Below are 14,677 nucleotides of genomic sequence, written 5' to 3'. Positions count from 1 at the left end.
AGGAAGAATAACCACCATAGAGGTCTTCCCGTGTCCGGGCCCAAACCTCCCTGCTGATTGAGCTGTCCTGCCGGGTAATATTTCTTTGCTGCACGGATTGGGGTGGGTGTTGGGTGCCTGGACCCCGATGGAAAAGAACAGGTGGCATTTGCTGGGCTTCAGTTCAGCTGTCACGGGAAGAACAGAGGCCCCTGGGATTTCGAGGCAACGTCTCTATTCCCCTGCACAATCCTCGTGGAGACAGGCAGACAGGAATGTCTGCACCAGAGACCCTGGGATGGGAGGAGTGCAGATGGGGCTCCCAGACATAGGAGGAGGCCCTGGACCACCCAAAGTCTCTCTGCAACTCCACCAGAGAGGGCTGAGAGGAGAGCTGTGGTCTGGTAGAAAAACCTAACTGGGCAATGAGGCAGTTGGCCCAAGGAGAAGTCAGAGGTTAGGGGTAAGAGGTAGTACACTTTATTGACTGGGTTCTCCCAACATGTTGCAACCTCTGGCAAAGTCAGACCCTGGGCTTTGCCACCATCCCATCCACCAAAGAGAGAAGAGAACACATCTCATGAACATCCACATGGCCTCCAGATAGCAGAGTGCAGGGGCAGGTGTGGGGAGGGAGGCTGCCAGCCAGGGGTAGGTGGACGAGGGGCGAAAGTGCCGGGTGCCGGGCTGGGGGCACCCCTGAGGCCCCGCCAGACCTGGCCAGCCCCTCACTCCCCCAGTTGAGGTTTAGTGTGGTTCACAGTGAGACTGGCTTAGATTGGTAGCGGGCGATGGTAGGCAGATGCCCTCCACACTCCCCACCCGCCCTGGCCAGACTCACAGAGCTGGCAAGAGGGAGAGACGGAAAATCCCGTTCCCTGTGTCTCCCTCCGGGACAGGGAAGCCCCTTCTCTGGAGGGGTAAAGGGGAGAGGCCTAGTCTCTTGACATCCCCCAGGCTACTAAGTAAGGGCCATTCACTCCTGGCTCAGAAGTTTCTAGAACATCTTGGTGAATGTGCCCACAATTACTCCCAATTAGAAAAAGGTATTTGAAATTTAGGAGTTGACTGGGGTGCCTCAAACCAAGCAGTAAAAACCCTGGTAAGATCTAGGTTTAAAAAGGCAGCTCTACCTTTGCTTAGGAGGCTGGGGAGGTCTGTGAAGGTGTTGGCTCAGGGGTAGGGAGTGCCCTGGGAATGGGGCGGGGACCAGGGGCAAGATGCAGGAAGCGGTGATCCATGGGACATGGCAGGTTGCCCTCCAGTGCTGGAGGCCTGGGCTTGGCGGGCAGCTGGGGGCCACCAGGGGCCTCCATGGGTACATCTGCCAGGCAGGCACCGGGGCCTCTGCCCCACCAGGAGAAGCAGGGGCCCCCCATCAGGCCTTATGACTGCCGTTAGCTGCAGGCTCCTTGTGGCCAGCTGCGAAGTCCACGGTGGGCTGAAGCCCCAGCATCTGCCGCTGCACCAGCTTGGCATAGAGGCCACCCTGGGCCAGCAGCTGCTGGTGGGTGCCCTGCTGCACTACGCGGCCCTTGTCCAGCACCACAATGAGGTGCGCATGCTCCACAGTGCTCAGCCGGTGCGCGATGATGAGTACCGTGTGCTTCTGCAGGTTGCCGTGGATGGCCTGCTGGATCTGCGGGGACAGTGGGGACCTGGCTTGCATGGCACGGACACCCCACCCGCAACCGCGCTCCATGCCACCACCTATGGGCTGAAGCTTAACCTCTTTGAGGCTCAGTTCATAAAGGATGGCCAGCTTCCTCGGTTTTTCTTAAAGGGAGACAGCTCAGGGTCAGACACAGGGAGGCACCTGGTGAATGAGGGATCAGCCCTACCCTGGCCCTGCAGTCTTCTGGCCCTTCCCTTCCTCCGCCTTTTTTTTTTTTTTTTTTTTTTTTTTTTGACTAAGTCTTGCTGTCACCCAGACTGGAGTGCAGTGGTACGATTTCAGCTCACTGCTACCTCTGCCTCGTGGGTTCAATTGATTCTCATGCCTCAGCCTCCCAAGTAGCTGGGGGATTACAGGTGCATGCCATCATGCCCAGCTAATTTTGTTTTGTATTTTTAGTAGAGGTGGGATTTTGCTATGTTGGCCAAGCTGGTCTCGAACTCCTGACCTCGAGTGACCAGCCTCCCTCCTTTTTCTTTTCTTTTTGAGACAGGGTCTCTCTCTGTGGCCCAGGCTGGAGTGCAATGGCGTGATCACGGCTCACTGCATCCTCAACCTCCTGGCCTCAAGGAATCCTCCTGCCTCAGCCTTCCAAGTAGCTGGAACCACAGGCATGCACCATCATGCCCAGCTAATTTTTGTATTTTTTTGTAGAGATGGGTGTCCCACTATGTCACCCAGGCTGGTCTTGAACTCCTGGCCCCAAGCCATCCTCCCGCATTGGCCTCCTAAAGTGCCAGGATTATAGGTGTGAGCCACCACACCCAGCCTCTGTTTTTTTTTTTAACCTAAAACCGCTCTAAAAAATAAAGCCACTGGAAGCAGTGGCTCACACCTTTAATCCCAGCACTTTGGGAGGCCAAGGCAGGTGGATTCCTTGAGCTCAGGAGCTTGAGACCAGCCTGGGCAACATGGTGAAACCCCATCTCTACAAAACATACAAAAATTTAGCTGTGTGTGGTGGCGTGCAGCTGTAGTCCCAGCTACTCAGGAGGCTGGGAGGTGGGAGGATCACTTGAGCCCGGGAGAACTGTGATTGTGCCACTGCATGCCAGCCTGGGTGACGGAGTGAGGCCCTGTCTCAAAACAAACAAAACCAACAACAACAAAAATAAAGCCTATTACTTTTTACAAACAATCCAAACTCCGTACTAGAGGCCGAGGAGTTTGCCTCCCTGCGACTTTGTCCTCACCCCTCTCCGTTCAATCCCCACCCACCAGCCACACTGACCTTAAGGCTTTGAACCTGCCAAGCTCATTCCCCACTCTGGGCCTGCACCTGCTGACCCTTCCTCTTGGCACGTTCCTACCTCCAGAACTCTCCACCACTGACTTCTTTTCTTTCATGTCTCAGCTCAGATGGCACCTGATGGCCTTGGTTCTAATGATGAGAACCACAGAACTCTTGGCACATGGTAACTCCATCCAAACTGCTGTGCCAAGTAACCAAACTCTAGTATGGCTTCTAGCAGCAGAAAGCCATATCCCTGGGATGACCACAGCCCCCATTCAAGTGCCTGTGTGAGAAAGCTCACCTTGGCAAGGAGAATTTGCTGTGTTTTAGTCAATACCTGCTGACTGGCCCCAACCTCTTTTTCTTGGAGTGTTTACTAAAAAGGGCTTACAACTGTGACTCCTTCCTCTGTCCCTCTGAGATGTGTATGTGATCTCCTGCATCTCAGAAGTGTCTCTCTTAAGGACCTGAAAGCCATGCCCTTGAAATGGACAGCTAGACACAGGTGGCCTCCTGGCTGTCCCCTGGGCTTGCTTTTATTTTTCCTGGGGGCCTCTGCCTGCTCCCCTCCCTACCCCCTCATTCTCCCTTTAAAATGCCTGTCACCACCAAATTGGGATGGCACACGGCTCCTTTCCCACTGTCAGGAGTCACTGCATAAAATCTGTTTCCATGACTTTTGCCGGCGCCCAGCTGTGCTCATCTTTGACAACGGTGTCCCCTCCCAGTCTCCTGGTGCCCCAACACTGTTTCATTTGCTTCGTAGCACAGGCCACGGGGTGAATGCATGCTTGTTTTCTTTTTTTTTTTGAGACGAAGTCTTGCTCTTCGCCCAGGCTGGAGTGCAGTGGTGTGATCTCGGCTCACTGCAAATTCCACCTCCTGGGTTCAAGCCATTCTCCTTCCTCAGCCTCCCAAATAGCTGGGATTACAGGTGCCCGCCACCACACCCAGCTAATTTTTGTATTTTTAGTAGAAATGGGGTTTCACCATGTTGACCAGGCTAGTCTCGAACACTTGACCTCGTGATCTGCTGGTCTCGGCCTCCCGAAGTGCTGGGATTACAGGCGTGAGCCACCGCGCCTGGCATTCCTTGTTTCTTATCTGCCTTCCCCACTGGAATGGAAACACCGTGGGGACAAGGGTCTTGGTCTGGTCAGCCCACCACGATAACCCCAGCACGGTGCCTGGTGCCTGGAAAGAGCTCAGGAACTCTCTGTGTAATAAGTGCATCAATCCGCGGATAGACTGAGGTTGCTAGCCATCTCCAAATACATGACTGGGCCCACCTGACCAGTGAGAATGAAACTCACAGGGGAAGCACTAGCTTGAGGTCACACAGTTATAAACTGCAGAACGGAGCTGCTAGTCCAGGTCTCCCCATTCTGTTTTTTGTTTTTGTTAGTTTGTTTTTTGAGATGGAGTCTTGCTCTGTTGCCAAGGCTGGGGTGCAGTGGTACAATCTCAGCTCACTGCAACCTCTGCTTCTCAGGTTCCAGCTATTCTCCTGTCTCAGCCTCCCAAGTAGCTAGGATTACAGGCACCCGCCACCACACCTGGCTGACTTTTGTATTTTTAGTAGAGATGGGGTTTCACCATGTTGTCCCGGCTGGTCTTGAACTCCTGACCTCAGGTGATCCGCCCGCCTCAGCCTCCCAAAGTGCTGGGATTATAGGTGTGAACCACTGCACCCAGGCTTTTTTTCTTTTTTTTTTTTTTTAGATGGAGTCTCACTGTGTCGCCCAGGCTAGAGTGTAGTGGCACAATCTCAGCTCACTGCAACCTCCATCTCCCGGGTTCAAGTGATTCTCCTGCCTCAGCCTCCTGAGTAGCTGGGGTTACAGGCATACACCACCATGCCCAGCTAATTTTTGTATTTTTAGTAGAGACAGGGTTTTACCATGTTGACCAGGTTGGTCTCGAACTCTGGACCTCAAGTGATCCACCTGCCTTGGCCTCCCAAAGTGCTGGGATTACAGGCGTGAGCCACCACACCAGGCCTGTTTTGTTTGTGTTTGTTTGTTTGAGCCAGATGGAGTCTGGCTCTGTTGCCCAGGCTGCAGTGCAGTGGCACGATCTCGGCTCACTGCAACCTCCACCTTCCAGGTTCAAGCAATACTTCTGCCTCAGCCTCCCGAGTAGCTGGGATTATAGGCATGTGCTACCACGCCCAGCTAGTTTTTGTATTTCTAGAGAGACGGGGTTTCACCATGTTGGCCAGGCTGGTCTCCAATTCCTGACCTCAGGTAATCCACCTGCTTCGGCTTCCCAAAGTGCTGGGATAACAGGTGTGAGCCACTGATCACGACCCAGGTCTCCCCATTCTGATACCTTCTCTCGCCCCACACCATACAGCTCTGCCTGGAGCCTGGAGGCTGGGCCCAGAGTGGCTCCTGGTTCCCCACTCTCAACACCAGGAATTCACCAGCCCAGGAGGCTGACAGCCTGGGAGAGCTCCTGGGGCCCGTCTCTTCTCAGCACCCATCTGCTGGGTGATGGGGGCTCTGGCCGCCTGGAGCCGCTCCTGCCCCGGCATTGCCCGCCGCCCTGTGACTCACCAGATACTCGCTCTCGGCATCCAAAGCGCTGGTGGCTTCATCCAGGATGAGGACCGGGGGGTTCCGAACCAGAGCCCGGGCCATGGCCACCCGCTGCTTCTGGCCACCTGACAGCTGGGCGCCCTTCTCCCCTGTCTCTGTATGGTGGAGACACAGAGACAATTTAGCAACAGGTGAGGCCGGGCAGCCCTGGGGAAGAGTGAGGGGCCCTGCCCTGCAGCTGTGCAAAGGGCAGGCTGGAACCCACAGCTTGAAAGCTCATGAAATGATGTTCCCCTCACCCAACGCATCAGGGGCATGCAGATTAAGCCTACATGCGAATTGATACCGAGTTACCAATTTTCACCCATTCATTTGGCAGAAACCCAAACATCTGACAGTACACAGTGTAGGTGAGGCTGCAGGGAGACAGGCCCTCACCCGTCCTCCTGGAGAAGGGGATTTGGAGCGAATCCCATGGCTTGAAGAGCTGCAGCAATCACCCTGGGTCTATGAGTCTGTGCAGTGCAAAGGTTGTGTGTATTCACCACAGATGTGCGTGCGGCCTGTGGCCCAGCAAGCCCACCTGGACCAGTTTTCCCCATGGACCAACTTCCTCCCATGCACAACAATATAGACACAGGTCACGCATGACTCACAGCGCTGTTATTGCAAAAAATAAAACAAATAGACTCAAATGTCCATCAACAGGAAATGGAGTCAATAAATTATTATTATTTTAGAGACAGGGTCTCACTCTCTCACCCATGCTAGCGTGCAGTAGTGAATCATTGCTTACTGTAGCCTCAAACTTCTTGGTTCAAGCGATCCTCCAGCCTCAGCCTTCTGAGTAACTGAGAATACAGGTGCATGCCACCACACCTGGTTAACTTAAAATATTTTTCTATAGAGGTGGGGTCTCACTACACTGCCCAAGCTGTTCTCAAACCCCTGGCCTCAAGCGATCCTCTTTCCTTGGCCTCCAAAGTGCTGGGATTACAGGCGTGAGCCAGTGCACCTGGACATGCCACCAGCTCTTTATTATTTCATTTTGCTTTCATTGAGATGAAACTGACATAACATAAACATAACCATTGTAAAGTGAATAATCCGGGCTGGGCGCAGTAGCTCACGCCTGTAATCCCAGCACTTTGGGAGGCCGAGGCGGGCGGATCACAAGGTCAGGAGATTGAGACCATCCCGGCTAACATGGCGAAACCCTATCTCTACTAAAAATACAAAAAATTAGCCGGGTGTGGTGGCACGTGCTTGTAATCTCAGCTACTTGGGAGGCTGAGGCAAGAGAATCACTTGAACCCAGGAGGCAGAGGTTGCCGTGAGCCAAGATCGCACTACTGCACTCCAGCCTGAGTGACAGAGCGGGACTCCATCTCAAAAAAAAAGTGGATAATCCAGTGACATTTAGTGCATTCACAATGTTGCATAACTACCACCTCTATTTAATTCCAAAACATTATTTTAAAATATTTATTATATCAATTAATTAGAACCACTTAAGTTCATATTAGGTAACTTTTAAAAAATAGTATATTTGGTATATTTTTATTTAGAAATTATTTTAAATTGACAAGTAAAAATAGCTCATATTTAATGATGTACAATGTGATGTTCTGAAATACATATACACTGTGGAATGGCTAAACCAAGCCAGTTAGCATATGCATTGTCTCACATATTTATCACTTATTTTTAGAGGGAACACTTAAAATCTACTCTCTTAGCTATTTTCAAGTACACAGTACACTGTTATTAACTATAGCTGGCCAGGCATGTTGGCTCACACCTGAAATCCCACCACTTTGGGAGGCTGAGGCGGGCAGATCACCTGAGGTCAGGAGTTCAAGACCAGCCTGGCCAACATGGTGAAACCCCGTCTCTACTAATAATACAAAAAAAATTAGCCGGGCATGGTGGCGGGCGCTTGTAATCCCAGCTACTCGGAAGGCTGAGGCAGGAGAATTGCTTGAACCTGGGAGGCGGAGGTTGCCGTGAAGTGAGATTGCACCACTGCACTCCAGCCTGGGCGACAGAGTGAGACTCTCAGTTAAACAAACAAACAAACAAACAAAAAACTATAGTCAACAGGTCTCTTGACCTTATTCCTAAATGAAAATTTGTTTTTTTTTTTTTTTTTTTTTTTTTTTTTTTTTTTTTTTTTTGAGACGGAGTCTCGTCTGGGTTGCCCGGGCTGGAGTTGCATGGCCGGATTCTCAGCTCACTGCAAGCTCCGCCTCCCGCGGTTTTACGCCATTTCCCTGCCTCAGCACCTCCCGAGCTAGCCTGGCGAACTACAGCGGGCCCGCCCGCCAGGGCTCGCTCCGGACTAGTTTTTTGCTATTTTTTAGCTAGAGACGGGTTCACCAGTAGCCAGGTATGGTCTGATCTCCTAGACCTCGTGCATCTGGCCGTCTCCGGGGCCTCCCAAAGTGCTGGGATTACAGGCTTGAGCCACCGCGCCCGGCCCCTAAATGAAAATTTTTATCTTTTGATCAACATCTCCCCAATCTCCCCTATACATTGTATATATTTAATTATTGAAAAGGCGCTATTCGTGTGGTTCAAAAATCTAAAAATATAGGCTGGGCACAATGGCTCATGCCTGTAATCCCAGCACTTTGGGAGGCAGGAGGATTGCATGAGCCCAGGAGTTTGAGACCAGCCTGGGAAACATACCAAGACCCCGTCTTTACAACAAAAATAAAAAATGGGGCGGGAGGACAGCTTGAGTCCAAGAGGTTGAGGGTGCAATGAGCCGTGATCACGCCACTGCACTCCCACCTGAGTGACAGAGCAAGACCCTGCCTCAAAAAAAAAAAAATTCTAAAAATATATAAAACTATAAATAAGTCGGGCATGGTGGCTCACGCCTGTAATCCCAGCACTTTGGGAGACTGAGGCGGGCGGATCACGAGGTCAGGAGATGGAGACTATCCTGGCTAATATGGTAAAACCCCATCCTACTAAAAATACAAAAAAATTAGCTGGGCATGGTGGCGGGCACCTGTAGTCCCAGCTACTTGGGAGGCTGAGGCAGGAGAATGGCGTGAACCCGGGAGGCGGAGCTTGCAGTGAGCAGAGATCGCTCCACTGCACTCTAGCCTGGGTGACAGAGCAAGACTCCATCTCAAAAAAAACCTATAAATAATGAAAAGTTCAAGTCCTTTCTTCAGTTCTTTCCTGCTCCCACCAAAACTTCTTTCATTAGTTGCTTACACGCCCTTATCGAGTTTCTTCATGCAAATACGAACATGTTATTTTTATCTCCCTGATCCTTTAATAGGAAAAAACAACAGCTCCTTATACTCTGCACCTGGCTCTTTTCATTTAGCATCATATCTCAGTGACCTTTCTATACTGATATATGGAGAGCTGCCTCCTCCTCTGCCTCCACCTCCTCCTCCTTCTTCTACTTCCTCTTTTTCCCAGCAGCATAATATTCCAGTGTATGGGCTTCTATAATAATTTAGTTAGTAAATACTTTGCTGAGTCAGAGCACAGTGGCTCATGCCTGTAATCCCAGCACTTTGGGGATTGCAGAAAGATTGCTTGAGCCCAGGAGGTCCAGTCTAGCCTGAGTAACATAGCGGGACCCCATCTTTACAAAAAGAGAGCAGGTAGCAGAGGGCAGTCCTTAACCCTCAAGAGAGTTATGTCCCTGAGGGTGATCCTGTGGGCCCAGGAGAGGGGCCACCCTCAGCTCCACACCTGTGCTGTAGCCGTCCTGGAGTTCCATGATGAAGCCGTGGGCGTTGGCCTTCTGTGCGGCCTCCACCACCATCTCGAAGGGCACAGTGGGCAGGCCATAGGAGATGTTGTCTGTGATGGAGCGGGCGAACAGCACGGGCTCCTGGCTTACCAGGGAGATCTGGGGAGGAGGAAGCACGGGGCATGAGAGGCTAGGAATGTGTTCATCCAGCTTTCCCCAGCAGCCTTGCTGCCTGGGGCCTGGAGACGCCAGCAGTCTCAGGCCTGAAACCTGATCAGGGCCCAGTGACTACACTGAGCTGCCTCTCTTCTTCCCCAACAGTGACTCCTGCCTGTACCCACAAGCCCTCAGCTCCCGTAAACAGCACACTGGGGCCTGCTACATTTGCTGCTCTGGGATAAGCCAAGTTCCCTGCCTCCAAGAGAAAGCTCACTGGCCATCCCTGTCCTGGAAAAAAAGAAAGAGGGATAGAGTATAGAATGTTGCTCTGAATGAGTTTGCCCATCTCAGGAAGCAGGAGGCCACAGCAGGGCTCCAGGTCATACAGACTGCCCAGGCGGTGGTCCCCTCCCCTCTAAGAGAACAATTTAAAGGAGCTATCATCTCTAGATTCCAGTTTCAGGAACCTGGGCCTGCAAAACTAATAGTATGGCCAGGCTTGGTGGCTTATGCCTGTAATCCCAGCACTTAGGGAGGCAGAGGCAGGAGAACTTCTTTAGTCTAGGGGTTCAAGACCAGCCTGGGCAACACAGCAAGACCCCATATCTACAAAAGGAAAAAAAAATATAGTATGGAAGATATCATTGCAACACGGTAAGTAGCAAAAAAATAACTAGTTAATTAATTAAATTAAAATAGAAACAATCTAGGTGTCCATAAATGGGGATTGGTTAAATAGTGACAGTGCATCCTTAAAACTGAATTGCAATACGTACATATACACAGCATGATTCTATTTTTGTTTAAAAAAATTATAAGCATGTGCCTTCATATACTGATGCATTTCTATAAAGATAGGAAACACGCTGAAAAGGATATTTACTAAACTGTTAACACTGGTTACCTCCATGTGTTGAAATTCAAAAGGTAAGGTGGAGGGGGACACGCATGTCTGAGTTACAAGATTCATTATAACTATGAGAATATGATTTGCTTGTAGCATTGTATTGTTTTATGTTTACAGAAATTAACATTTTTAAATTTAAAAGACAGAGGCCGGGCATGGTGGTTCACACCTGTAACCCCAGCACTTTGGGAGGCTAAGGTGCGAGGATGGCTCGAGCCCAAGAGTTTGAGATCAGCCTGGGCAACATAGTGAGACTCCGTCTCAATAATTAAAAAATTGGCCACGTGTGCACAGTGGCTCATGCCCATAATCCTAGCACTTTGGGAGGCCAAGGTGGGCAGATCACCTGAGGTCAAGAGTTCCAGACTAGCCTGACCAACATGGAGAAACCCCGTCTCTACTGAAAACACAAAATTAGCCAGGTGTGGTGGCACATGCCTGTAATCCCAGCTACTCGGGAGGATGCGGCAGGAGAATCGCTTGAACCCATGAGGCAGAGGTTGTGATGAGTGGAGATCGTGCCATTGTACTCTGGCTTAGGCAACAAGAGCAAAACTCCATCTTGGAAAAAAAAAAAAATTGACCCGATGTGGTAGTGTGCACCTATAGTCCCTCAGGAGGCTGATGTGCTGATGTGGGAGGATTGCTGGAGCCCAGGAGGTCGTAGCTACAGTGAACCATGATCACACCACCAAATTCCAGCCTAGGTGACAGAGCGAGGTCCTATCTCAAACGAAAAGCACATAAATAGGACAGGCGCCATAGCTTACTCCCAGCACTTTGGGAGGCCGAGGCATGCGTATCACTTGAGGTCAGGAGTTCGAGACCAGCCTGGCCAACATGGTAAAACCTTGTCTCTACTAAAAATACAAAAAATTAGCCAGGTGTGGTGGTATGTGCCTATAGTCCCAGCTACTTGGGAGGCTAAGGCAAAAGAATTGCTTGAACCCAGGAGGAAGAGGTTGCAGTGAGCCGAGATCACGCCACAGCACTCCAGCCTGGGCCACAGAGCGAGACTCCATCTTAAAAAAAAAAAAGAAAGCAAAAGTACATAAATAAATAAGAGAGGCTATTCATGAAGAAGGAAAACCAAATGGCCAATAAATATATGAAAAGGTGTTTAATATCTTCGGTAATCAGGAAAACGCAAAAAACCACAATAAGCTACCACTGCATTCTCACCAGTTAGCAAAAATTCAGGACTGACAATGCTAGGTGTCTGAGAATTGAAGCGTGGTACCTACTGCAAAGTGTGAACAGCTCTACCCAGGGGCCTCTTCTAAAACTTGGGTGAGCAGCAGCCTGGTGGCCCCCTACTTGGCACCACTTCACAACAATCTATTTCTGGTTACATGCACATGGTGTGAGCAGATTTCACAACCCATGGCCCTCACCACCATCTAGAACTTGGCTAGGAGTTCTGGAATCTCTGTGCCAACACTCAGGCTTTCACATAATTTATATTGATGACGTAAATGGTGCTCCCTTAATAGTTTATATTTCTTGGACAGTGCACAACCTGAGCAACCATCCAGGGCATCCCTGCTCTTAGGCCAGCACAGGGACAGGTGTTACGGTTCCTTTCCTGAAAGGATTACTAAAAACTGTCCAGTCATGAATAGCCTATTTTGAGTACTGGAGATGACCTAAATGTGGAACAGCTAACACTCTCCTTCACTGCTGGTAGAATGTAAATTGTAAAATATAAATTGGTATAACCACCTGGGGATAGCTGTTGTGGCAGAAACTACTGCAGCTGGGGATGTACATCCACTATCACCAAGCTTTCTACTCTTAGGATTACACCTTGGGAGAACATACTCATGTACACCAGAAAACACAGACAAAATTGTCCACATCCCACATTGGTATTTTTGGTAATGGTAAAACAAAACAAAACAAAACTGAAAAACAGGCCAGGTGCAGAGGCTCACACCTGTCATCCCAGCACTTTGGGAGGCTGAAGCAGGAGGATCACTTGAGGCCAGGTGTTTGAGATCAGCCTGGGCAACATGGTGAGATCACATGTCTACAAAAAAAAAAAAATTAGCTGGGCATGGTGGCACGTGCCTGCAGTCCCAGCTACTTGGGAGGTTGAGGTGGGAGGATGGCTTAAGCACAGGACTCTGAGGCTGCAGTGAGTTGTGACTGTGCCACTGCACTCCAGCCTGGGCAACAGAGGGAGACCCTGTCTCAAAAAAAAAAAAAAAAAAAAAAAAAAAGGCCAGGCGTGGTGGCTCAAGCCTGTAATCCTAGCACTTTCGGAGGCCGAGGAGGGTGGATCACGAGGTCAGGAGATTGAGACCATCCTGGCTAACATGGCGAAACCCTGTCTCCACTAAAAATACAAAAAATTAGCCAGGCGTTGTGGCGGGCGCCTGTAGTCCCAGCTACTCGGGAGGCTGAGGCAGGAGAATGGCTCGAACCCGGGAGGCAGAACTTGCAGTGAGCCGAGATCCAGCCACTGCACTCCAGCCTGGGCGACAGAGCGAGACTCCATCTCAAAATAATAATAATAATAAATAATAACTAAATAAATAAAATAAAATATAAAGGGAAACAACCCAGCCAGGCGTGGTGGCTTATGCCTGTAATCCCAGCACTTTTGGGAGGCCAAGGCAGGCTGATCACCTAAGTTCAAGGGTTTGAGACCAGCCTGGGAAACACAGTGAAACCCTGTCTGTATAAAAATACAAAATTAAGGCCGGGCGCGTGGGCTCAAGCCTTAACCCACAACTTTGGAGGTCCGAGATGGGCAGATACGAGGTCAGGAATCGAACATCCTGGGCTAACACGTGAAACCCCGTCTCTACTAAAAATACCAAAAAACTACCGGGCAGGTGGCGGGCGCTCTTGTAGTCCTCAGCACTCCGGAGGCTGAGGCAGGAAGAATGGCGTAAACACTGGGAGGCGGAGCTTGCAGTGGAGCTGAGACCCGGCCACCGCACATCCAGCCCGGCGAAGAGCAAGACTCCGTCTCAAAAAAAACAAACAAAACAAAATTAGTCGGGCATGGTGGCGCACTCCTGTAATCCCTGTAATCCCAGCTAGTAGGGAGGCTGAGATAGGAGAATAGCTTGAACCCGGGAGCACAGAGGCTGTAGTGAGCTGGGACTACACCACTGCACTCCAGCTTGGGCAATAGAGCAAGACTCCATCTCAAAAAAAAAAAAAAGGGAAGCAACTCAAATATCTAGCATGCATAAATAATTGTGATAAACATTTGTACAGTGGGCTACCACCCAGCAATGAAAATGAATGAACTCTATCCCCAGCCTCAACCTGGATGACTCATAATGTTGAGTGGGAGACACAAGACACAAACTAATCCACACACCAATCAGGATTCTACCCAGATGAAGTTCTGAGCAGGTAGCACAGCGCTCTGCGGTTCGAGGGCGCATACAGAGAAGGCAGAACCAATGAAACGCAAGAACATGAAGACTCTAAAAGCCAAGACATTACTTCTTGGGGGAAGAGAAGGGACACGTGGCAGGGGGAGGAGGAGGCTTCTGGAGTGCCAGAATGTTCTGTTTCTTTTTTTTTTTCTTGAGACAGAGTCTCATTCTGTTGCCCAGACTGCAGTGCAGTGGCCCAATCTCAGCTCACTGCAACCTCTACCTCCTGGGTTCAAGTGATTCTCGTGCCTCAGCCTTCCAAGAAGCTGAGATTACAGGGATGTGCCACCACACCTGGCTAATTTTTCTATTTTTAGTAGAGATGGGGTTTTGCCATGTTGGCCAGGCTGGTCTTGAACTCTCGAGCTCAAGCAACCCACTTGCCTCGGCCTCCCAAAGTGCTGGGATTATAGGTGTGGGCCATCACACCTGCCCTTTCTTTCTTTTTTAATAGAGACGGAGTCTCACTATGTTGTCCAGGCTGGCCTCAAGGAATCCTCCAGCCTCAGCTTCCCAAAGTGCTGGGATTACAGGTGTGAGCCACTGCACCCGGCCAAGAATGTTCTGTTTCTCTAGGAGGGCGCTGTAATTGGTGATAATTCTTTGAACTGTCCATTTATCTTTAGTGCCCTCTTCTGCACCTGTTACAGCTCACGAGAAAGACAGATGCAGAAAGGGCAGAGGAGTGCGGCCCAGGCCCATCCACATACCACACGGTGCAAGTACTTATGGTCGTAGGCGCTGATGGGCTTGCCATCCAGCAGCACGCGGCCCCCCTCCAGGGGGTAGAAGTTCTCTAGGATGTTGACGCAGGAACTCTTCCCACTGCCCGAGGGCCCCACCAGGGCCGTCACTTTGCCGGGGCACAGGCTGAAGGAGACATTCTGCAAAGAACGCACAGGCACAGTGTGGGGTCATTGGCTCAGGTCCCAGGACTGGATGCCCTGGCCTGCAACACAGGTGGGTGCCCTTCCCAGCCTACCCCATGTGCCTCTGCCTCGCTTGGACACTGCTGGCCCCTAAATGTTCTCCTTTCTAGGACATTAGGACTTGGAAGCCCC

At 50.5% G+C, this 14,677-nt stretch overlaps 1 protein-coding gene across 9 annotated transcripts in view; it reads right to left on the bottom strand.

The window, feature by feature from the left end:
- Nucleotides 1-436: 436 nt before the first annotated feature.
- The window catches only part of ABCB9 (ATP binding cassette subfamily B member 9), a 47,821-nt gene continuing 33,580 nt past the window's right edge, over nt 437-14,677 (bottom strand). For all 9 annotated transcript variants that reach the window (XM_017890095.1, XM_017890143.1, XM_017890119.1 and 6 more), the window contains 4 exons: nt 14,327-14,500; nt 9,152-9,311; nt 5,447-5,583; nt 437-1,618 (listed from right to left, as the gene is read on the bottom strand). In XM_017890095.1, coding sequence (XP_017745584.1) covers nt 1,358-1,618; nt 5,447-5,583; nt 9,152-9,311; nt 14,327-14,500 — 732 coding nt within the window. In that variant the 3' untranslated portion in view covers nt 437-1,357. The remainder of the gene's footprint in view (nt 1,619-5,446; nt 5,584-9,151; nt 9,312-14,326; nt 14,501-14,677) is intronic.

The sequence above is a fragment of the Rhinopithecus bieti genome, unplaced genomic scaffold, assembly GCF_001698545.2.
Source record: "Rhinopithecus bieti isolate Rb0 unplaced genomic scaffold, ASM169854v2 scaffold_574, whole genome shotgun sequence".
NCBI classification, from domain to species: domain Eukaryota; kingdom Metazoa; phylum Chordata; class Mammalia; order Primates; family Cercopithecidae; genus Rhinopithecus; species Rhinopithecus bieti.
Note: the sequence above shows the minus strand (reverse complement) of the source record. Positions and strands in the feature narration are given on the sequence as shown.